The sequence below is a fragment of the Anneissia japonica genome, unplaced genomic scaffold (assembly GCF_011630105.1).
Source record: "Anneissia japonica isolate Jap-2015-1 unplaced genomic scaffold, ASM1163010v1 scaffold284697_len431725_cov185, whole genome shotgun sequence".
Taxonomy (NCBI): Eukaryota; Metazoa; Echinodermata; class Crinoidea; order Comatulida; family Comatulidae; genus Anneissia; species Anneissia japonica.
The window spans coordinates 65930-89911 of record NW_022717350.1 but is presented as its reverse complement, the minus strand read 5'-3'; the positions used below and the strand labels follow the sequence as shown (position 1 = coordinate 89911).

The 23982-nt window shown below is 35.2% G+C and overlaps 2 protein-coding genes across 3 annotated transcripts; one reads left to right on the top strand and one right to left on the bottom strand.

Annotated features, from left to right (window-relative positions):
- Positions 1–161: 161 nt before the first annotated feature.
- LOC117110191 (intraflagellar transport protein 140 homolog) lies at positions 162–17030 on the bottom strand. Of its 2 annotated transcripts, none has more exons than XM_033252816.1 (31): positions 16759–17030; positions 15816–15991; positions 15385–15606; positions 14785–14912; positions 14437–14579; positions 13718–13893; positions 12824–13025; positions 12224–12465; positions 11849–11959; positions 11349–11421; positions 10903–10994; positions 10268–10395; positions 10036–10153; positions 9665–9804; positions 9154–9322; positions 8435–8566; positions 8001–8191; positions 7722–7899; positions 7522–7605; positions 7119–7225; positions 6579–6674; positions 5836–5968; positions 5248–5319; positions 4994–5065; positions 4414–4542; positions 4035–4217; positions 3329–3529; positions 2961–3173; positions 2559–2725; positions 1883–2024; positions 162–1534 (listed from the first exon to the last, which is right to left on the bottom strand). In XM_033252816.1, exons 2-31 carry the CDS (start codon positions 15954–15956, stop codon positions 1325–1327), a joined length of 4395 nt encoding a protein of 1464 aa, XP_033108707.1. In that variant the 5' UTR covers positions 15957–15991; positions 16759–17030; the 3' UTR covers positions 162–1324. The 2 variants fall into 2 exon arrangements, with proteins under 2 accessions (XP_033108707.1, XP_033108708.1); XM_033252817.1 differs by having other exon boundaries at positions 15816–15980.
- Positions 8838–23026, top strand: LOC117110195 (peroxisomal 2,4-dienoyl-CoA reductase-like). The gene is made up of 8 exons (XM_033252820.1): positions 8838–8977; positions 17268–17371; positions 18886–18954; positions 19610–19661; positions 19964–20029; positions 21252–21321; positions 21819–21943; positions 22868–23026. The coding sequence occupies exons 2-8, from the start codon at positions 17298–17300 to the stop codon at positions 23009–23011; spliced, it is 600 nt and encodes a 199-aa protein (XP_033108711.1). The 5' UTR covers positions 8838–8977; positions 17268–17297; the 3' UTR covers positions 23012–23026.
- The last annotated feature ends 956 nt before the right edge of the window (positions 23027–23982 follow it).

Sequence of the window (23982 nt, the reverse complement as noted above, 5' to 3'; positions counted from 1 at the left end):
TCTGTACCATAATAAGATCTAGAAAAACTTATCGGGAGGTTATGTTGTAATTTCAGCAATATTGGTAGTGGCGGAGACAGTGGCAGCACCAGGGGAACCCTGAACCCTGGAGGAACTAAAGTGGGTGCAGTGGCAGCTCTAGGATATATTTTCTGGGGGACTTGAGATCGTAAGCCTGAGCAAGGAGAAGGGGTTGACAGAGGGTTCTCCCTCCCAAATGAGATTTTTTTTAAAGAATAGCAACCTCTGGATGGCTGGAAATGGCACTCTCAGACTGTGACAGACATGGGTTGGCTTGGTGTGGGCCAATTTTTATATTTTTTTTATGGTCTGTCCGCTGGTGCCGCCACTGGGTGGGTGTGGCCTCTGTCAGGGATCTTGAATTTCGAACCCATACCAATCATATGGTAATCTCTTGCACTGTCATTGTTGGGAGAGTTGAAGTGTATAAGATCATCCAAGGTGTAGATTTTCAGTGTATTTTTCAAGGTGAATAATATTTCAGTAATTTGAATTTGGAATGTAAATTATAAATTAGATTAATATAAATATACAAAGATGAAATTAAAAGTTACTGTACTTATAAGTTATTAAAAACTGACTTCTTACAGTACATTTTTGTTGGCACACAGGCAGGATTCATTTTACAAAGGCATATTAATTGCAGCCCAAAAAAAAACATTGTTCTGCAAAAACATCATTTAACACCCTCAAGGTTTAGGGACAAAACTCTTTCATGAGTCTAGATAAGTGATATAAACATAATTCTAAGTTATAACTTCATTTCGATGGATTTTTTTTATATCAAGGTACATTTTCAAGGTGATACGGTGATCCAGAGGATATTTTTTTTAATAAAAATAATAATCTAACACTAACTTGTAACAAGCAGAGAGACAATAGCATTTATGTTATCTACTGGGCAAGCCACAGATAAATTATATATAATTATATAAACTATATATGGTCATGATGTGAAAGTAGAGGCAAAATATTTCATGGTTCAGTGCACACTGGTTACCAATAAATCATTATACCTCCATACTAATAAACAGTAATACTCATCTCATACATACGGAAATACTGTATTATCTAAGTAGTCTCATTTCATCATAAAATTTATATCAAACTCAAACAGCTATTCTATTGGCCAGCAACAACTTGTAAATACTGTACTGTATACATCTGTAAACGGTTGGTTTTAACATGAAACATACCAATAAATAATGAAATGAAATGTTAAATCAATTTAATTTGATTTAATGTCAGTTCTGATAAATAAAAACCAAAAGGATGATCGATAACTGATAAATTGAGTGACCCCTCAGCAATAGCCGTTATCTTCATCATACTCCTCTTGAACTTCCTCCTCAACTTCATCACCATCATCTTCGTCTTTCTTCTCTGCTCCCATCCCTCTACCGAGTGGGATGTCCAGCGCGCGATGAATCGCTTCTATTGTACGCATGTTCACATAGAACGCCATGTTTACGGTTGGTATACGACTTCGCATTTCTTCCATGCAGGCATACGCCTAGAAATAATTAAAAACATATCAGTTATACATATTTTGGTTATTAAAGATTGTCAAATGCATGATTTTTATTCTGGATAATACCAAGGATAATTATAAAATAGATTAAAATATTATATATATATATTGAAATACAGAATAATAATTTATTCAATAGCAAGTCAAAATACAATAATTATTTGTAATAAATTAACCCTGGTGTAAGGAAGTGGGGTTCACCCAGATATTATGACAGCCAGCATATCTAATGTAAATGGATTTTAGTTTGCTATGTTTCAGCTGCTATTTCAGCAAGCCTTGATCACACAATTAGTTTTTTTAAGAATTAAAAGGAATTGTGATGTTTACCTTCTTGAAGCTCTCTTGCCTGGCATAGTGCTCTATCATCATGCCATAGACATCACCAACTCTTACAGCACTATCCAGATCATGCTCCTCCAGCAGCACTTGACATTGCTTCATGGCTTCCTCTGGTTCCTCATCATACACTCTGTAAAAAAATCAATCAATCGTTCCATTTATAAGGCGCCATTCCAACAGTCGTTGCTCGTGGTGTAGTTCCAAAAAGAGATTATTAAAAAAAGTGTTACTGTCTAACGGTGACTGTTTAATGTTCAGAGGAAGTTTATTCCAGAGCCCTGGTCCAGCAGTGTTGAAAGCCTGATCTCTCCAGCTATGCTTCCTCCTTTGTATGTCTTGGATGTGCATCCTGGACATCAATCTGACATTGCAGCTTTTTTCTTTAAATCACTTTAATTAGAGGAAGGATATTTTGGTGGACAATTGAGCCAGACATAATTCTAGTGGCAGCACCAATGGAGGAGGCAGAAATAACAAGTCCTCATCAGATCAACCAAATCTCATTGTCTCTATCTACCTTTCCACCTGCATCTAATCTATCCCACTTTTTATATTATACAAAGCAAATCGAGTATCGAGTATAAAGCTGTATTTTATTTATTTATTCATTTGGCATTACTGCCCGGGAGAGGCAAAAACCTGCTGTCACCCCTGATGCTCTTACCGTCTAGCCTGTACAAATTTCTTGACGAGGTTGATGCGATGTTTGAGAGCTGCAAGCTTTTCTTCTTGCTGTGAAGTATTCTTTAATTTAGCCTTACTCAAGCACTTGTAAGCCTCGCTTAGTGCTCCCAGGGCTTTATCATAGTTCTGATACTCATCAATCTCCACCTACGAGTGAAAAAAAAAAAACACAATTCAAACATGTAGTTCAGTGTTGGAATAGGGATAAAATATGTGTATTATAGCTTCATCTTCCTTGTGGTAACACAATTAAAACATATGAAAAGGGTCAGAAATTAATCATTAAAAATATCATTCTCATCAAACAGCGAAGTGTTTTGACACTTACACGATACCATAATTACTGAGTCTGAAATTTTATTGTTTACAGAAATGTAGTCACCTGAGCACAGGCGTCATAAAATCCTGACAAAGAATCCAAAGCCCGCCCTCTAGTGTAGAATCCAATAATGTTCTTCATAATCTCAGGATCTTTACGCCAATCCAGCGACTGCAGGTAGTTTGCTGCCATCACGTAAATCTCCTTCTGTCGTGATACACCCGCAAAGAAGATTATCTTCTCTGTATCGCCCGACTTTAACAGCGATTTCATGGCCTTTGAAAAAAAAGAAAATGCCTTCAATCATTAACTAAAAACATTTCATTTCTATATTAATATCTATTCTTAAAATGTTCTTTTTATACAATGGTATCATAATGGTGTACAGTATAACTCCATAATAGTTTTTGGGGTTTTTAAAATCTCCTTACCTTTGCTTTATTCCCTGCCTGTGTATACTTCTTGGTGGCCAGGTGATATGACCCCTGCTGGAAACAGATGTCGGCAACCTTTTCAAGAAGCCTTATCCGCATTTCACCGTTGGGGTCATCTTTAGAGATGGTCATTTTCTCAGCTAGTTTTTCATTGATGTTGACCCCTTGTTGCATACAAATATCAAGAGCTTCACCAAACTACAAGAGATTGATTTTTTAATGGTTTATTTATGTTCATTTGCAAGGTTCTGCCACTCTCATTTTAGAGAGACCTGCAGGTTTCAATCCTAACTTGGAAAACATTTTTATCCGATTTCTAACTTGTTAACCAAGAGTATCAATAGAATTTGAATGTCATTGGTCTGCATTGAATATCTGTGAATGAAGTAGAGAGGAGGCTGCATATTGTGCATTCATACTGTCTCCAAATCCAAGAGAAAGCATACAGGGGCGGATCCAGTAGGGGGGCACGGGGGAAAAAAGTGTCCTCTCGACAAGTGTGCCTTAAATGGGCCCATAGTGTTAAAAAATATACTTTCCCCATTTTATGGCCAAAAGAGTGTTTCCGTATTGGAGAGTTTTTTAATAGGGGTGTCCCCTTAATAGGGGTGTCAAAAAGGAGGGTTCAAAAGTTTCAACAAGTTTTGTGAGAGGTTTTAGATATCATTATTATTATTATTATAATAAACACAAATGTTTCTACCTTCTTTGCTACAACCAGCAAATCAACGGCCTTATCGTACTGTCCATGTTCCATGAAGAAGTCAGCACAGCGATTGAGTAGGATAGGATCAGTCTTTTCATCTAAATCCTCAGCAATCAGTTGTAGGGCAGCAAATTGTTGAGTATCAAAAGCAAGCTCTAGGGCCTTGGAAAAATGGCCACCCTAGGTAAAAAACATAAAGTAAAGTTTATTATAATCATTCACTCAAAAAAGATAAGATACAAATTACATCCATATATGGGCATGATAGATTATTTAAAAAACAGAATTGAAAGATTCAAGCAAATGTCTGAGTAAAAATTACTCTATAAAGGAACAAATGATGACATGTGGTTGCTTGCTCTTACAATTGCTTTACCTTATGATACAACATTACTGCCTTATCCATGGTTTGAGGGTTACTTTCATAGTATTGGGCGGCATCTATCATGTCTGTTGAGTTGCTCATCAACGCAAGATTCATTAACTGGTCCTCCATGTTGTTCTCCTGCAGACAAATGCATAATTTTTAAACTTATTTTCAAAGTGAGCAAACATTTTTTTTAGCCTGTCAAAAACTGTTTGCGATACAACTGACCTTTCAGAAGTGTCAACCAAATTTAACAACTGACCAATACGAATGTGTTATTAAATATGACAGGCCAGCGATACACCTATGTCCCACAAACACAGGTTTACGTTTATGACTGCACACTCAGCCATGTTACTAGATACAGATGTTATTAGTGGAAAATTAAGCAAATAACATTGTAAACTAATTAAATATATTATCAATCAATTAAATGTATTCAAAATATCAATAAAAGTCAATTAATAAAAATTCATATCTGTATATACTTTTCCTTAACAATTATTTATATTAAATAAAATTAGGCTTATAAACTATTATACTGAGGCAAAGTGAGAGTAAGGTATAAGTATTAAATTCAGTTTTATACCTTGCATAGCCGAATCGCCTGACTGTAAGCTTGTGCACGTGTGAAAAAATGGATTGATGCTTTGTAGTCCTCCTAAGAATAAAAAACAAGTTTTTGTACTTATTAATTTTCTCACCTTCTAAAATAGATACTTTCTTACAAAAAAACTGTAGTATGCCCATATATAGTCATGATGTGTCTATATATGGTCATGTGGAATGTCATCATGACCATATATATAGGCATGTTACATGCTTTTGTCAAATAATACATACCACATTCTCATACTGTCTTGCCAGGTGATAACAAGCTGCCCTGTCCCCTGTCTGGCTAGCAATCTCAGATGCCTACAGGAAAGAGCAGTACAGAAACAATTGTAATTGTTAATAGATGTAATGTTTTCATTAATTAAATTATATGATCGAATTTGAACAAAACAAGATTTAATCATGACAAATCACACCGTTTCTTTCTTTATAATTTCTTTGTTGTCTGTTAATTTTCAATTTTGTTGTTAGGAAAAGCTAGGCCAGATGCCAAAACTATTTGAGTGCCTTTGAGTCATTCCTGCTAACCACTGCTTGTCGGTGGTCTCAAACTGCTGGAACAGTGCTTTAGTGTTGGTTCCTCTGCGTTTGTCTGTTTCAGAATTATATTCTAGCATGGTTAGCTCAGTTGAACCTACTAGAATAGATTCTGGTTTTTTTTTCTTAACAGTGCATAGAAACCACATATTAAAAGTCCCCAACCATAAGTCATGCAACAATTTAACACTTTTGTAAAACTTTTAATATGTCATCTGTTCGAAGAATACCATAAGCCTTTCTCACTGATCTTCAGTGAATCTGTTACTGCAGTCATACCTTTTCCAAGTTGTTACAATAGCAGTAAACCCTGACAAGAGACAGGTAGTCCTGAGCCATCTCATAAAATTGCAATGCAGAGTCCATCTCACTAGTGCTCTCCATGTACTGTGCCCACCACTTCTTCAATGATCTGTAACCAAAAGGTCAAATGTCGTGAGAACAAGGTAGATCTGTACCCAGATTGATTAAAATCTAGATACAGATATCGAACAAACAATAATGAAGGATTCAGGATGTTTATATTAGACTGTAAGGTCATATCATAGTCGGATGACCTATGCCAATATTTTCAAATAAGACAATCAATGATGTAGAATTCAGGTTGTTTACATTATGGGTGCAAGTTTTGCAACATCATAGTTGGATGTAATGTAATTAGATTACATAGCACTTTATACTGAAGTCTCAAAGCGCTTAAGGTGTAGACTGGCTTGTGCAGTAACTTGCTGCTCCTCTAAGAATCCCCTCGTGTCTTTGCTACCCGGTAAACCGGTACCAGCTACTTTCGTCTGTCCACAACATAATGCTGAGTGGATTTGTCACAAATATATAAGCCATCAATTCTGGATGATTACTGGATCATTGGGTGTATATAGAGATGAATCTTGTACAGCTAATCAACGATGATGAGATAAGAGTTCTTAAATTAAACTTTTTGTTCTTTAGTAATTGATTTGTATTGTAGGGTTATTTTAGGGCTACAATGTGTGGAGTGGATGTGTGATAAAAATGCAACTTACTTGTCTTTTGTTTTCATAATATAGGCCTTCAGTGCCTGGGGTTCATCAAATAGCATTCTGGGTATTTCAAACCGATGGGTATCTGATTTCTCATAACTACAAACAAAATTTAATTTAATACTGATTGTGTTATTATTTAACATTATTATCAACACTATCACATACATTTTATTATCATATTATGATTACATATTTTATCATTATTTAACATTATTATCAACCCAATCGCATACATTTTATTATCATCATTACTATCACAATTTTCACTATGTTGAACTACAATGCATCATTATCATTAACCTTAAATTAATTATCAATTACTATATAATGATTATAGATATCATCAAGGCTATCACACCATCATCATTGTCTATATAAACAATCATCCTAATCATAATCAGGTTCATATTTATCATCGCCATAATCATTGCTAAAATCAACTCAAATGAAAATCATCCATCATTATTATCACCATGTTCAGTATCATCTCTCTACATCCTGCAAGATCTAGCCAACACATCTTCCTAAGCAAGCACTTACTTCGGTATAGCGCCATTCATATCTCCCTTTGACTCCAGGTGCTTGGCGTAGTTGTAGTACGTTGTACGTAGATGAATACGATCATGCAGCTCAGCTGTCTCCATGGCCTACAAAAACAGTAGATATTAGTACAGATATTAATAGGTAATAGGGCTGGGAAAAAAGTGCTATAATGGTTGAGGTACTTGGCTTTCAATCATAGAAGCTTAGGTTCTAATCCAGGCAAAATATACAGGTCTTTCTTCTCATAGATTTAAGATTATAGTATATTTTGGTTAATAATTTTATGATAATGATATTAATATTAATTGTAATATCTCAGAACATTATAGCACATCATGGGTCCTATATGTACATATTATTACCCTCGCCAATTGATCACAATTTACGAGTTAATAATTACCTTAGCCCACTGTCCACTGGCCTGGTAGAACTGGTTCAGTAAGTCGTAACGACCACAGTTTTTGTACAATCTTTCAGCATCCTCCTAATAATATTGAATATAAAAGATACCACCACATTATATTGATTTATGTAGGAATAGGAAAATTATTATCATTGATTCAGTAGCAGAAAAAAATGAACAAACCAAACAAAACTTACCAGTAAGCCCAACTGGATTGCTAGCATAGCTACACGAGCATCTAACTCGGGCTCTTTCTCAGCCTCCCTGAGCGCCCTCGCTCCTCTGGCATGCCCCATGTTCCCAAGGCACACTTTAGCTACGTCTAACCTTCGTGTCTTCACGCACATCATTGCCATATTCTCCCACACCGATTCACTAAAAGCAAAGAGTAATTTTTAATTGTTATCAATTTTGATCCAAATGACCAATTATGGATAATTAATGACCAAATATGAATATTTCAAATTCGTATTTACCTTTTAATCAGCTTGATTGCTTTAAATGCTTCATCCATATTTCCAATTGTGAGATAGAAACTGAAATTCATCATGGCCTCACGAGATTTTTTGTCACTGTCTTCTAAGCCAACAAAGTCTCGCATAACTTTGCGAGCTACCGGAGATTCTGATGCGAGACTATCAACATCATCATCTAGCTTCTCCCCAGACTAATAATAATTATTAATGACCACAATGACATTAATAAAAATAATAATATATAATAATAATTTTAATAATAATAAGTATAATAAGAGGCTCTCCACATTGATATACTATACAAACAAATTGAAAAATTAAACATTAAATTCACATAATACAATATATAAATGATGATAGTTTACTATTACTTAAATATGAAAATTGGATAGTTACGTAATAAATGTTTTTTTAGCATCATTTTTATTTTTTACCTTCTTCACAAAGTATAAGTATGGGACACCAGCCCCGAGTAGACTGTCGTAAGCTGTGTGGAGAGCAATGCCACCCTGTAGCATGACACCGTGGTCAAGGGTGCTGAAGAGGGACACCACCATCTTCTCAGCCTAAATTGAAAAAGAGTATGAATGAAAAAAAAACAATTCACACCCTGTTATTGTAATGTTGGCTGAAATTTATTTAGCCATGCTTAGACATGTCGATGGTGTATCTGCAATTTGTAAGCTGTGCCTTATTTCTTTATTTTCTTCATTTAATTCTAGAAGTTCTCAATCTAATTTGTTATTCATTTATTCAGTTAATTCATTTACATACTTATTTGCATTTAGTTTGAGGTCGCACAGGTGTGTAGTTGTTCTTTGTTTTTGTTCAATTGCAGTTCAGCAGTGCAATGGGGCAGACTGCTTTAGTAAAACCACACTTATTTTATTACCAGCTTTCCAGTTAACCATATTATTTTACTGTGAAATAATTTAGTTTGGACTTGCTTTAATTTGGATTTATTACAAGAATGAAAGGTAAGTACTTGATTTTTTACATATATTTATTATTACTTTGGTGTGAGCTGCTTTATATTTTCCTCAATAATTTTTTCATGCATTAATCTAACCTTTGCATAATAATTTCCAATACAGTAGTGATGTGTATGATATGCAACTATACTAATTGCTCATTTGTGAAGGACTCCACTTACAGGTAGATTAGAAAGGGTATTCAAGGAAGGTTTCTTCTTTAAGAATGATATGTTCTCACTGTCCAAGGCCAGCCTGGCTTCACAGACGATCAGCTTAGGTTCTGTAGGATCCCAGAATGCACTCACTGGATATCTACCTGCAACATCTTGGGCTGCCTCTACTCTCCCCCTGGGAAACAAGCAGTAATTAAGTGAGAGTTCTATTGCTCTATCTTTTTTATATGGTTTGACTATTTTTTAAGCATCTTGTACTCACCACATCTGAGTTATAAGATGTAAGTGATGCTCAAATCACTAATGTACAGCAGTTTAGAAAGTTTGTGTTGTCTTTAATTACGACAAAAGTTTATAAGGAAAAACAGTTTTTGGAGGATCTGAACCTAGGAACCTTGTACAGAAAATCAAACAACTTTACCACCGATCTATAAATTTATTTTAAACATCTACAACAAATATATTTTTGTTAATATTATTCAAGTTGATAGTCTCTTGGTCTTTCTTCCTATCTTACCTTTCAACATCATTCATATCTTCTCCATTAGTAAGCATAACATCGTCTTGGTCTCCTTGTCCAGTCGCAAAATCGAAGTACTGGATAGTATCCATATCAACATCCCATAGGTAGAGTTTAGAGTCTATGGTACCATCAGTCTATCAGAAATAAATAAAACAGTAGAGGGCAGTGATTTTATTAATAATAGACGGAGCTATAATAGATAATGTTTGGGATGAACAAAACATTAATATAAATGGATGATTATTCAGTTATGTCCTAAATTGCAACTACAGTCACTCATACACTTTAGCAGAAGTATCTTAGCTTATAGAATATATAAAAATAATATTGAGAATAATGTGTGTATATTTTTATAATTTACTTGCCTTTTCAACTATAACAAATATTCTTGTACCATTGCTGTTTGACTTGGCAGATTTGATGACTCTGAGGTCTGGAATAATTTCTGCAAAGTTTTTTGGAGGACAGTGTGGTTTGGCCTCTCTGAAAGAAAATTATAATTCAAATTATTTAACATTAGAATAATCATACTTGTCATTTCAAAACTCAATTAAAATAGACATGTTAATTATACTGTAATTGACATTCAATATTCACCTTCTTGAAATGTCATACACCTTGATGAATCCTGTTGATGTTGCAACAACAAAGTATTTGTCACTTATCTCCATGGCAACTGGTTCACCATCATCTTCATTTAGTGATATCAACTGCTTCACTGTGCCCTGCAAGTGAAAGTATTAGAAATAATATTTGATAATCACAAAAATCAGAAGTGATGTTGTTGGTATATGAGTGAGATACTTACCTGGATGAACCAATATATGCCAATTTCCATTTAAGAACTTACCTTGAAAATAATGGAATAGTCCGACCCTGGCGTATATAATGCAACACTGTTACGCCAATTATCAAAGCCTAGCTGGGCTAGGTCTACGCAGGCTACGAAAACTCAGCGTAACATATGACAGCTAAAGGAAACAGTATTGTATTACACTTGCCTGGGTTGGACCATTCCTATAATAATTGGTGACAATTTAGGTGATGATAATAGGTGATAATAATTTCATTTCTTTGCCATGTAGCAGTAAGAATACCTGCTTAGTTAGGCTGAAAGCACAGCTACATGTCAGCCTTCCAAACAAAAGTTTGTGCCTACCTTTCTCACAATTAATATTAAGATTAAATTCTCTAGACAATATTGTATAAATGGTGATATGATTTATACTGACCTGGAAAGTTCTGACTTGTATTTTGCCTGGCTCAGTTGTGTAAACATTTTGCTCATATAAACAAATAACTGAAGACTCAGTAGAAAATGTACCTACAAAAAAATATAATTCATAAATGATAATGTTAAGATGTTTGGCACGTATCTCTCATCAACTTGTCATGCATGCCCTCTGCTGCTATACTTTTATCTTAAATGCCTATATATGGTCATGATGTGATGTCATCATGACCATATTTAGGCATGTCACATGTTTTTGTCAAATAAAATTTAATAGTCTGGGCAGGGCTTAAGTAAAAATAATTTACACGCTACAAATTTTATATAGTTTTATTAACCACACAAAATATTTTTAAAAACATATTTGACTTTTAGATATCCAACAGAAATTGGGTATGCTTTGAACACTGACTTAACGTATAAAGCATATGCAATGAAATACTACACCTGATGCCCGGACAGCTTGTTGCCCTACTTCATAAACCACTGCTTTCCTACCATTCCAGATCACGACATGCTCCTAATTAGCAAACAGATACATTTTTAATTTCTGATTCAAAAAATGTTTAACTAGTATCAACAACAAAATATTACAAAATTATTCCTTCCTTAATAATTCTCCTTGATTATGGCAATATATATTTTAACAGACATAGAACCTTCTTCAGTTAGTTATTACATTATGTATTATACATTATGTATGTCATAATTTTGCTATTTGTTAATATTATATGGCTGTGTGCTAAGTTTACAAGCTTTGCTTTTTTGGTCACGCCACTGGTTAATAATTTGCAAGTGACATAAACTGGAATTGAAATAAACAATGTCGTAAGTAAATCATGACATCAGCGGTATAACTCTTAATGTTATTTTCATATCCTAAACAATGCAATATAATTTCTACTAGTGTATAATATGCAACTATACTAATTCCTTATTATGGTTACCTTTGAAGCATAAATGCCTTTCACATGTATATCTGTTTTCACATTATGGTGTGTCTTGCTTGCATATAAATCCACAGACAGAGTATTAGGTCCAGTCTGTACAACACATACCTGCAAAAAATAGTTTACAATGATTGTTAAAGTTCATAATTACAGCAAAGGGTTATATTATCTAGTTCAATCTACCATAAACCACCATTTTTTACATTTTTACATGAGTTTTTACTCATCCACAATGGCCCCACCCCGACCCATCACTTTCTTTTCTGTTTGTCTATCTTTGAATATTGAATGACTTAAATGAAAAACTAGTAAATATAATAATATGAGTAAATATCATTGTGTTTTTGTAATTTAGGTAGCATATGACCTGACCTCATCTTTCATATGTCCACTCATAAGCTGTTCATCCAAAATAGTAACTTGGTCGATGGTATTGGTTGCCAGGAGATTCTTCCTACTTCCCCATTTTATCTGAAGGATACTTCCCTCCAAGTTGGATGCTTTCTGCAGCTTCCATTTTGTCTCACTGTCCTGTTTGCGGCCCATCAAACCACGATTGGGGGAGTACTTCCAAAAGGCTACACGGCCCCTGTCAGTTCCAGCAGCTAGAATTGCTGTTAAGAACAAATTACATGAATTTGGTATTGGTTCTTCCATAGCTTGGCACCCAAGCACCGCCAAGAACACCAAATTACTAGAAATGGTACAGAGGCGAGATGTGATAGGGAACTACTAAAGAGGATCCAGTGTCACCGATATGATGACTATACTCGGCTGGATTGCCCTCGAGGTTAGAAGACAACACATGCATTCACACCGAATCCAAACTTTCGGATCGGATAGCCTACCGAATGGAATCTGTATGTTAGAATTGGTACATTTTATTCAACGCATCAGAAATGCGGTCTGAATTTCAGTCAAGGAACGATGTGATTGAAGCTTCATTATCAATGGAGTATGAAAGAAACTCACCTTTATTCTTACAGTAGGCAACACAATTGATACATTCTCCAGTCTCAAATCCCGATTGAGTATCCAATCCCAGCACAAAGTTATCGTCCTTATCGAGATCCCACATACGAACAATGCCCTCTCCAGTAGCTGTGGCAAGTAGACCCTTGCCAGCCCAAACTATGGCACAATCAGTGTCTGGTGGCTTACCACTTAACTTCACCTGTGAGATGGTGAGATAAAACAGAGGATTAAGCCCTGTCCAGACTATCGAATTTTATTTGACATAAACATTTGACATACCTAAATATGGTCATGATGACATCACATCATGACCATATATAGGCACATCATGACTATATATGGGCATGCAACAGTTTTTTTTTTTCACATAAAATTTGATAGTCTTGACATGGCTACACGCAAGTCAGCAACGATGTTAGTGAGTCAGGATACTTAGATGAATCAAATGCAAAGATATCCTTTTTGAAATTACCTCTAAAATAATGGAAGCATCCGATCAGAGTGTCAAAAGCGGAGAGCTTACCACCAGTGGGCAATAGACCTTTCTGGAGTGTCAATCAAACTTAACAACTGACCAATCAGAACAGCGTGGGACCTTAGTAACAATTTCTAATGGGCGGGGTTTAGCGGAAAGGTCAATTGCAGTAGATCCTAATGTAATTACCAAAAAGGGAAACTTGGCATACTTAATACATCAGTTCATCCAGGTAAGTATTCTCAAAAGACTTAAATATTGTGCTATGTGATACTACTATACTATTATATACCAATCAATCACTTTAAAGAGTATTCAAACAACAAATTTCCGTATTCTAATTTCATTTTTAGCTGAAGAAAAATGACGGTGTGTATCTTTAAATAAATTATTACCTCTCTCGCAGAAAATCTCACCTTCATCGTCTCCTGTAACTTGCCATCGCTTAAGACACTATGCTGCGAGAGCATCAGGGCATCGGTGATGATGACTAGGATGTTACGATGCTCATTGTAAAGTAGCTTCTTGATTGGTCCATCACACTTATGTACATTGAACAAATTTCCCTTTTCATCAAAATAATTAACATCACCTACAGAATACATCATTCTTATTAATAGATTGTGAGAAGTAAACTACAATATAATATAATCAATGTCTTATTGAATCCAAAATTTTTCTCTTGAAAGTCAACTGGTCTTCAAGCAACTTTTATAATCTTTAAGCAAGGAATTTATTGCTGTAGAAGTGAGAAGAATGAGGAGCACACTTGGTTGTTAGCATGAAGAGAGCAGCTAGCTCAGTCGACTAACCATGTTGGTCCTGTGTGCATTATGGCCCATGTGCACATTAAAGAACATAGTACATTCTTCGGGAAAGAGTAGGAGACTGTCTGTCAGTATACTGGATAATTCACCACAAGAAGGACCCCACTATATAACTTGGACCCATTTTTAAAAATGTGGACCCATTCTTTGTGGACCCATTAGAAAAATTGTCCTAACTGTCCCAATAGCTGGCTACTGCATTGCAAATGAGTGAATCCTTTCTCAATTTACATTGTGGGATCAATCACTGTTGGATGAGAATAGGTTAAAATTTTTAAAATGTAAGTAAGTAAACATGAATGACATACCGTCCTCACTAGCAACGTAACAACACAAACCGTCGTTACCACTGGAAAGCTTAGAAGATTTGCTGCTTTCCTTACGCCATGAGAACATGTCTAGCGCCCTCTCATCGCCACTGACAGCCGCTCGTGCCAGTGCTGCTTTATCCCTAATTAATACAAATACCAAATCAATTATTATTTATTGATTGTCAACTGAGAAATATAAACAAATAATAATTAATACCTCATTTAAGAGATGAGGTAGGTTATTTCAATATTACACATACAGTCCAATGTATTTGCATTACTTAAACATTGCATCTGATGTAGTACATATAATTAAAATCCAATCAGATTATTAAGATCACATACTGAGCACTTTCCTCCGAAGTTGGTCGGAAGATACACTGCCGTGGTATTTGATGGCATTCGTATTGACAAACTGGGGTCGGCTGTATACGACCTTTCATGTCTACCTTCCATATTACAATATCTCCATTCTAGATATGAAAGAGGAGTGGGAAAAATGTTAATTGAAGATAGTTCAATTGATGTAACATAAAAAAGAATACAATAATGTAAAATAATTATTAAACATATAAAAATATGGCTTTTAATACTTTAAATAGCTTAGAATTTGAGCTAAACTAGAAAATAACTTTGTTTTGAAAAATTTTTATAAGATGTTTACTTGTAATTATTTGTGAATAATTTAAAGGAAAATATAAAGAAAAAAATTTCTCTTACTTTACTTTTATTATGTAACTAATCCCAAAAGAAAAATAAATTTTTGTCAAACATCTTTCTATAGATAGGTGTTTCACCATACAAAGTTTAATATCCAAATTTAAAAGTAAAAAAATATAAATATATATATATAAATATATATATATATATATATATTATTATATATACATATATATATATATATATAAATTACATTAATTTTTATTAAATAAAATTTTGATATACCTTATCTCCTGTCATGAGTCTCTGTCCATGGTCATTCCACACAACAAGACACACTTCTTTTTTGTGTAAAGCAGGTGCTTCGTAGAGTTCTTTAGACTCGTCGTTCCACACGAGGACATCACCAGACTCCCAACCACTGGCAAAAATTGGTTTGACTGGGTGCCAACTTAAGGAGGATGAGCCGCAGGATCGTTGAACACATGCGTTCTCAACCTCATCACCCTATTTAACAAAAATAATTTTGTGATTAAAAACTTTTGTTAATATTTCAACACAGTGGATCTCATTCAAAAACAAGTAAATTAAATTGACTTATTCTTCTGAATTAAATGTTTGTAGTTTAGTTTATACATTGTTATTTTTTTCTGTTTTATGACCAAACTATTATGTGCTATATAAATCAAAATAAATTTTTAATTTTCTTTATTTACCTCTTCATTGTAGAGTTTAACAGTGCCCCCACCCCCATCGGTTCTTGTAGCGACAGCAAGAAAAGGTTGCGTGTTGTGCCAGGATATATCCACCTGACTACCAGCTATTGTCTGAACTCTATGGTCAAAGTACACTGCCATGAGTGCGCTGTTTTATTCTGCCGCCTACAAAAAAACTATAAATTTGAATTACCGTATGTAAATTAAACACATCACAGATGGTCTAACTTATCGATAAAAGTGCATTCCCAGCTATTACATTAATTAAATAATATAATTAGGGCCTAGGGGTACCTAGTGTGTATATGGAAGCAGGTCAAAATGGCAATAAACCAAAACGGTAATTACCAAAATGGCAATGAACCAAAACAGCAATGACAAGTACCTAAACAACAACAAACCAAAACGTCAATGACAAATATCAAAACGGCAACAGGCATAGGCCTACACTGCAAAGGGTGAAATCAATTTTTTAATCATTCTGAAATTGTCCCGATAGGCAAATCAAAAACTGTATTGCCATGGGCTCTTTTCCCGCTTTTAATGTTTAATCGCATTCTTTTTTACACATCATTATTTATGCTTCATTTTGCTGTTCTTTCTGGTTTACTGCTGTTTTGTCCAGAAACCGTGTATATCATTGGAACAATCCCTATGGCACACCATGGAATTCACAATATCACCTGCGCTGCAGTGTTTGAGAGGGGTCTGTCCCAGAACATAGAACCTAGGCCCTATGCCAAGTCTAGCCTAGACTTAGGCCTAGGCTAGTTCCGTAGCCTAGGCTAGGTAGAGTAGGCGCTTCAGCAGGAGGAGGAGGCCTCTTTGCTTTTTTTAAGCTAAGCGAGCCTGGCCCTGCCTAGCCTACACTAATGTAGTAATGATACATAGCCTAGATGAATACGTTCATAATAATAACATATGGATATAATTACCGAATTACCTTTTTTAAATGAAAACGTTTAATAACATGTCTCTTATCTTACATCAAATTTCGCTAAGCGTTACCACAAAAACAAAACTATGGCAACAGTTCGAGCGGATAACCAGTTCGAGCGAACACCCACACTTGACCGGCTGATTAACATCGAGCGAAAATTGAGCTACTAGTGCGAACATGGACGATTCCAACTGGACGAAGTTATTCAATGAGGAGTACTAGGCCAAGTGGGTGTTCGCTCGAATACACTGCTCGATGGCTCGTACCCACTTGATCTCTGTACACTAGATACTCGTACTCGCGTACGTACCGCTCGAGACCGACTCGACGAACTAGCATCCTCTAAAACTACTGTTTTATTTTTAATTATATTTATTTCGTTAACTGTCACTTTAAACGTCCCAAAATATTTAAACAATAAAATGTTTGTTAAATAATCATTTATATTAAATTATTTGAATTTTATAACATATTATAACTTGCAATATTTTCCTTTTATATTGTATTATTAGCAAATATTTCATGAGCCTAATTTTTCGAAAATGGCAGCCCCCAAGGAAGATTACGATGTTTGTTTAGACAAGTACACCTACATTTTCAATCCCAGTTTACTACAGTAAGTCCTTTTTTCAGTGCAAGTATCTTTTCTAAATGATATTTCTGTGTTTTGAAAAAAGGAAATGGTGGCCGAAAACTACACTTGGATCCTAATTCTGAGTGTAATGACAGTGGCGGAAAGGCAGGCCCTAGCTAGCCTGGCTCTGGCTAGGCTCCTACTAGTACTACCTTACTAGCCTAGGCTAGGCTTATGGGTGCAGGTCAACTCGGCCACAAGTCAACTCGGCCACAAGTTATTTAATGTAAATCTAAGTTTTTGCATCCCTTTTCTTCAATATATGATTGAAATAAAGTACACAGTATGTTTTAGTAAAACAGGACCACCACACATAATAATAACACTATCCTCTCGAAAATCTGTAATTTTACAGTACTCAACAAAATCTGGATTTCCTAATTAAACTAAGAGGATTGTTTCCAATAGGGTCTAGAAAACATTTTCAAAACAATTTTCAAGAAAACAAAACTGTTTACAACTTACAATGCAACAGGATATTTGATTGGTAGTATGCTCAAATCTCGAAGCAAAGGCCGTTGTGTAGCGGTCTCGTTTGTATAATACACTAAAACTTTTCGTGTCGCGCGGGTTCTGTCTCTTATACACATCTAGATGTGTATAAGAGACAGGTGGCCGAGTTGACTTGTGGCCGAGTTGATTTGTGGCCGAGATGACTTGTGGCCGAGTTGACTTGTGGCCGAGTTGACTGTAGCCAAACTTTTTGTGGCCGAGTTGACTTGTGGCCGAGTTGACTTGTGGCCGAGTTGGATCGAATTCAGGCTTATTTAGTAGTACACACCCTCTTTTTTTTGTAAAAGAAAAAAATGTTTGTAAAGCTTATCATAAAATTACCATGCTAAATAATAAAATCTATCTAAATAATACAAACTGAAATTAATGAAAAAAGGGGTGATTCACCCCTTGCATCCCTGGGCTCTGTGAATCTCTTATACTCAGTTTGCACATTCACACCCCCTCTTTCTTACCAGGCTGGATCCGCCCCTGAATCATACATGCTAAGTTTGAGAGAAATGCTGGCTTGAGATTTTTGCCACGGAAGGGACTCCATACATATATAGATAGGCGTGGATTCAGGTTCCGTCTACCTGAGTCTAGGGTTTTTATATTTTTAATAAAACCAATTTCTTCTAATTTAAAATAAATTTTTCCCTTAATTTGTGATAATTTGTTATCACACATACATGTGTGCTAAATGTGTGACAAATTTATGATCACGCATGTGTCTCTGAAAAATGCGTGTTTTATCCAAAATCATTCTGCAATGCGGGACCGTTCCGCACGATGCACTATGATATGCTAAGATATCTCATTTAACCTGATCTCCTGATGGAATTTCTATTAATTTGGGACCCCTTAGTCTAGTCTAGGCTAGTAAATACTGTATAGCACAGTATTAAAAAGAGGGTCCCACCCATCAACAACTTACGCAAACAGTGAAAATAAAAAAATTAAATTGTAAATCAATAATGTTGTATTGTACTTAACCTTTTTAGAGGTAAAGTGGCATTTATAACTGGTGGTGGATCTGGAATATGTTTTACTGTTGCTGAAATTTTAATGAGGTAGGAAGTGTTCATATTTTAATATATTATTGATATTAAAGATGTACAGTCAGTCAGTCATAATATTAAAGATGTGCTGTCAGTCATAACCAAAAAATATTGAAAAATTCAGTTCCATTTATCTTGAATTCCTTAATTGGTTAATAATTTAATTTTAAATTAAAAATTTGAATTACAAAAAATGTTCCCCTTCAATTAAAGGACAGACTGTAATTAAAACCTTCTGCATCTTTTGCATAAGCCCCTGGTTCTTAACTTTTGATCAATTATGGGTCATGACCGCTGGGGTAGGCCTAGTACAATTTAAAAATAGACCCTTATAATTTCAAATTGCAAAAAAACACAAAAAAAAAAACGTAAATTTCAAATAGACCTATCTTAGCGGAAAGTGTTTCACCCAATGTATAACAATTGCTTTCACTAGGTGCAGATTACCTTCGGCCTGTGAGATCAACTCTAAAAAAAGATTTGGCCCTTCAATCAAATCAATTAAGAACCAGGGGCATAAGCCCTTAAATTGTTATATTGACTGGTAATCCATTTAAGGATTTTTTTGTAGTTAAATATTATTATTAATTATTCATTAAATAAATAATAATTAAATAATTATTTATTCATTCAATAAATAATTATTTATCAATTTTCTTTTTTCCAGACATAAATGTGACACTGTTATATTGAGCAGGAAATTAGAAAGAGTCCAGAAGGTAATAAAGATGATGATGATGATGAAGCTGAGGTTGGCAATGACAAAGATAATGAGGATGACGATGACAAAGATGACGATGACACAGATGACGATAATGATGGCAAAGATGATGAAAATTATAAAATGCTTTCACAAAATACTTTTAATTTATCTTTTTAATTAGCTAAAAGAAGACATAGTATTTAGATTATACAATAGAGAATATTAACCCAGGGAGTTGTTGATTAGTATAGTGGCTAAAGAAACATATATATGTACATACAGTTGTACTCTATTTTGATTTATTTTATTAATTTCCAGTCGTCCAAGAAGCTTGAGGAAGCTACGGGTCAAAGATGTCTTGCAATTCAACTGGATGTTAGAAAGGTCAGAAAAACAATTTGAATTTTATTATTATATTATTATAATTATTGGACTAAAAATTTTTGTATATTTTGTTCTAAATAATCTATAATAAAGATATTCTGTTACAAAATCTGGAACTCCCTTAAACAGTGGTGGCGGCAGCTGGGGGAAAGCAGGGACTTAAGTCTCCCACCGGACAGGTCAAGCCCCCCCCCCCCCCATCGGACAAAGCTCGTCCGGCAGTCTGACTAAACAAAATTTTTAAATAGGCCCATGCCAAGCCAACACGTGTCTGTCACAGTTTGAGAGTGTTCCTATTCTTTAAAAAAACTCATTTGGGAAGGGAAACACCCCTCTCAAACCCTTCCTCCAGCTCGGGCCTACGAGCTCAAGTTCCCCTGTTGGACAGCTCAGCTTCCCCCCCCCAGAAAATATACCCGGGATATACATTCCTAGAGCCACCACTGCCCTTAAAAAGGCTATAAAAACAATGAATTGCTCATTTAGTAGGATTAATTATAAAATAATTAATTATTATTACTTAGAATAATTCTCTCATTTGTTTTCCTCCCACCCAGTCTTGAATTTTTCCACCTAGTCTAAAGCTAATTTCATGGCTCTCCACCAACCTATATTAACCCCCTTGCTCATCCTTAAAATCCACTTTTATTAATTAGTTTACCAACATGATGTTATCACTCACCCACCCTTAAAATGTCTAACACCCATTCTTAGTTTTCTACAGTTACAACCTTGCACACAATACAATTTCAACATTCCAATCTACAATCACATTAACAATAACAAAGCCCCCTACACCAACTGCCAGAGTGCTCAGGATTGAGCTTGTGCAGTGTAATGGAAGAAAAGAGGAACTTTCAATCCTTTGAGGAAAAACAGAGTGTAAACAAGGAGTAGGACTATTTAAAAGCAACTGAAATGTTGTTGTAATAACAACCTAAAGTAACATTCCCCGATGAAAGAATTTCTTGTAAAACAACCTATCTTAATCTTACGCGATAAGTCAAACAAAAAACGTAGAATTGCTGTTAAATAGCAGTAGACAGATAGAGATAGATATATGAGAAATATATTGGTGTCAGTGACGGATCCATTAAAAAAAAAGGGGGTCAAGGGAGGGACTTTCACAGATGGAGAGTAGAGACCACCCCACCACACCCTCCCCCCCCCACCCCTTTGGATCTGCCACTGGGTGGCATTGCTTCCATTTGTTTCTTCACAGCCACAAGATGTGCTTGCAGCTGTCGACAAAGCTCTCAGTTACTATGGAAGAATTGACATCGTTGTAAATGGTGAGAACAAAATGATAAATCATGATCAATAATAATGCAATGTTCCTTGTCCGCTGCTTTCCTTGTTTTTCAAGTATGGAAAAGCTTTCGCATGAGCCATTTAACCCAATGGCCTTATGTGTAATTTGGACTATGTGCACATTAAAAAACGCAGTGCACTTCTCAGAAAAAGTAGAGGATTGTCTCAGAGTGTACTGCCCAATCAATACTAGAAAGACCCACTGGATATAGTCTTCAGACTTTCATGTGTTACCCTTGGTGTTCATTGGCATATATTGGAGTCTTGAAATAGGAAGGGGGGGAGACATAGGTGAAGTGTAGGGTGGGGGGGGCGTTAGCTCCCAAAATAAGATGATATGTGGGGATTTCTATCTACCTGAATGTGATTTTTTTGTGCGCCCTCCCCTAGACATGCCACTGGCTCACACTGAATGAATCCAATCCATAATTCATCATCATTATCATTATCGAAATCTGTTGTTCATTTTGGTTCTTAGGTGCTGCTGGGAATTTCCTTTGTCCTGTGGAGAGCATGTCCTTTAATGCGTTCAAAACTGTCATAGAGATTGACACAATTGGAACCTTTAATGTCAGTAAGGCAGTTTATGACAAGTACTTGAAGGTATAATCTCAGTTTTAATTTGCTTCTTAATGTACAAAAAAACCAAAAATCGCTCTGATCTTCATGAAATAGCACTATATAAGTGCTGTAATATATGTATGTATGTCATTATTTGTTCGTATATTACTCAACAGCTTTAATGCTTAAGTTTTATTTCATTTTGTTGATGATTTAATATATTTTATTTTGTCGTGAGTCGAACAAAGACGTCAAGAAGTAGACCATAGACTGAGTAGGTTGCTAGAACATTTATTGGAACACAACGAAAAGAATGAATATCGTAGCAGAACGTAAGGGAAATATAACAAAAAATAAAACCCCTGCAATGCACTCCTTAGCAGTTGCAATCCAGAGATGTCTACGACAATTAGTTCTCTTGCTTCTCGTCAATATATTCAGTAAACTTCAAGTTAACGGTTTTGAAATCTTTTAGCAAATCAGCCAATCTGTTACAAAGCTCTGTTTTCTTCTCTGCCAAAGACACATCTTGTCTCTCTCGTGGCAGGTTCTCATCTTACTTGGCTTGTTCGAAAACGACGTGCTAGTTGCATTACAAGGACGCCATGTAGATAAACGCTCTGTGAATGTCCAAACAAAGGGACATAAACAGTAAATAAATCTCCCTCCCCAAAATAAAATAGATCCCAAATAAAATACAATAATTCCAGTCTCCGAAAATTGTATTTTTTTCAAACTGTAATTTATGATAAAATTTTGGCATTTCATTTTTATATCAAACCTAACATAACAAGTTAACATAAAAAACTATGTAATATGGAGAGCCACTGTAATAGTGCTTTCACTCATAACAGTCCTCAGTGTATTGTATTCTTCATTGAAAAGTTTTTTTTGTTTTTGTTCAAAAATTTCTACTCACTGCCCCTCTCAGAATTTATAATATTAAAAATAATAATTTGTTTGTAGGACCATGGTGGTGTAATTATCAACATCTCTGCGACTTTGGCGTATAAAGGTCAAATGTTACAAGCACATGCTGGTCCAGCTAAAGCAGCAATTGGTAAGAGTTTTTCACCACAAATAATATTATTACTCCCAATGATGATGTAGCAGCATGCTACATAATAATGACAATGATCAGAGTAATAAAACAAAGCACTTCAAAAATTGCAGTTAAGTTAAATACGTAATATATAAACCAGGGGCTTCAGCAGCGGTGGCGCCAAAAATTCGCTGACAAGGGGTCGGGCGGAGAGGTCCGAACCAAGGCGACGACGAAGCCTCAGTCGACAGCCCTTAATAAAAAAAATATCCCTGTTAGGGTTCATGTGAAGAGTTTTTATGGCTTAATTTTTAGACCACAATATATTGGAAATGGAAGAAAAAATAGCATTATTTGGATAGGCAAATTATTATTTTTTTTTAATTTTTGGTCCGACGACCTAGTCATTCGTCGGACAACAAGGAGGTCCAGGCCTGTCCGACTTGAGATGTTTATACTAAAAGCCCCATTGTGTTATGTGGTATTATAATTTGTGTTGTAAATTGTTATTGTTGGTTGAATAAATTAAATTAAATAAATAACGATAGTACTAATGCTGTCTCTTATACACATGGGGGGGGGGGTGTCAATATTTGCCAAAAAATCTGTTACATATACTTGAATGACCCCTAAAGCATAAAGAATGGATTATTCTGTGGAGTCAATAGAACTTAACAACAGTCCAAACAAAACATGGCAAGAAATAAAACCACAAAGACATGTTTACACTACCGTTTTGTCGGACAATACAATTTTCACAGAGTGAGACAGGTACTTACTGTATATACTCAAATAAGTCATAGCGATGCAAAATAATTGTGAGCCATAACATTAGGAAGACCCCAAAAACCCAATCAAAACTGGAATTAAATGGATTCGAAGAGAAACGGATGATAAAAATGCGCGAATTACCATAATTTGACGCGAATTACCAATAGTCGACTCGATTAAGCAATAGTTGACGCAAATTGTCATGATTTGACGTAAAATGATGCGATGTTACATTCAGAAAAATGAAAGAGCCACGCTACGTCACTAT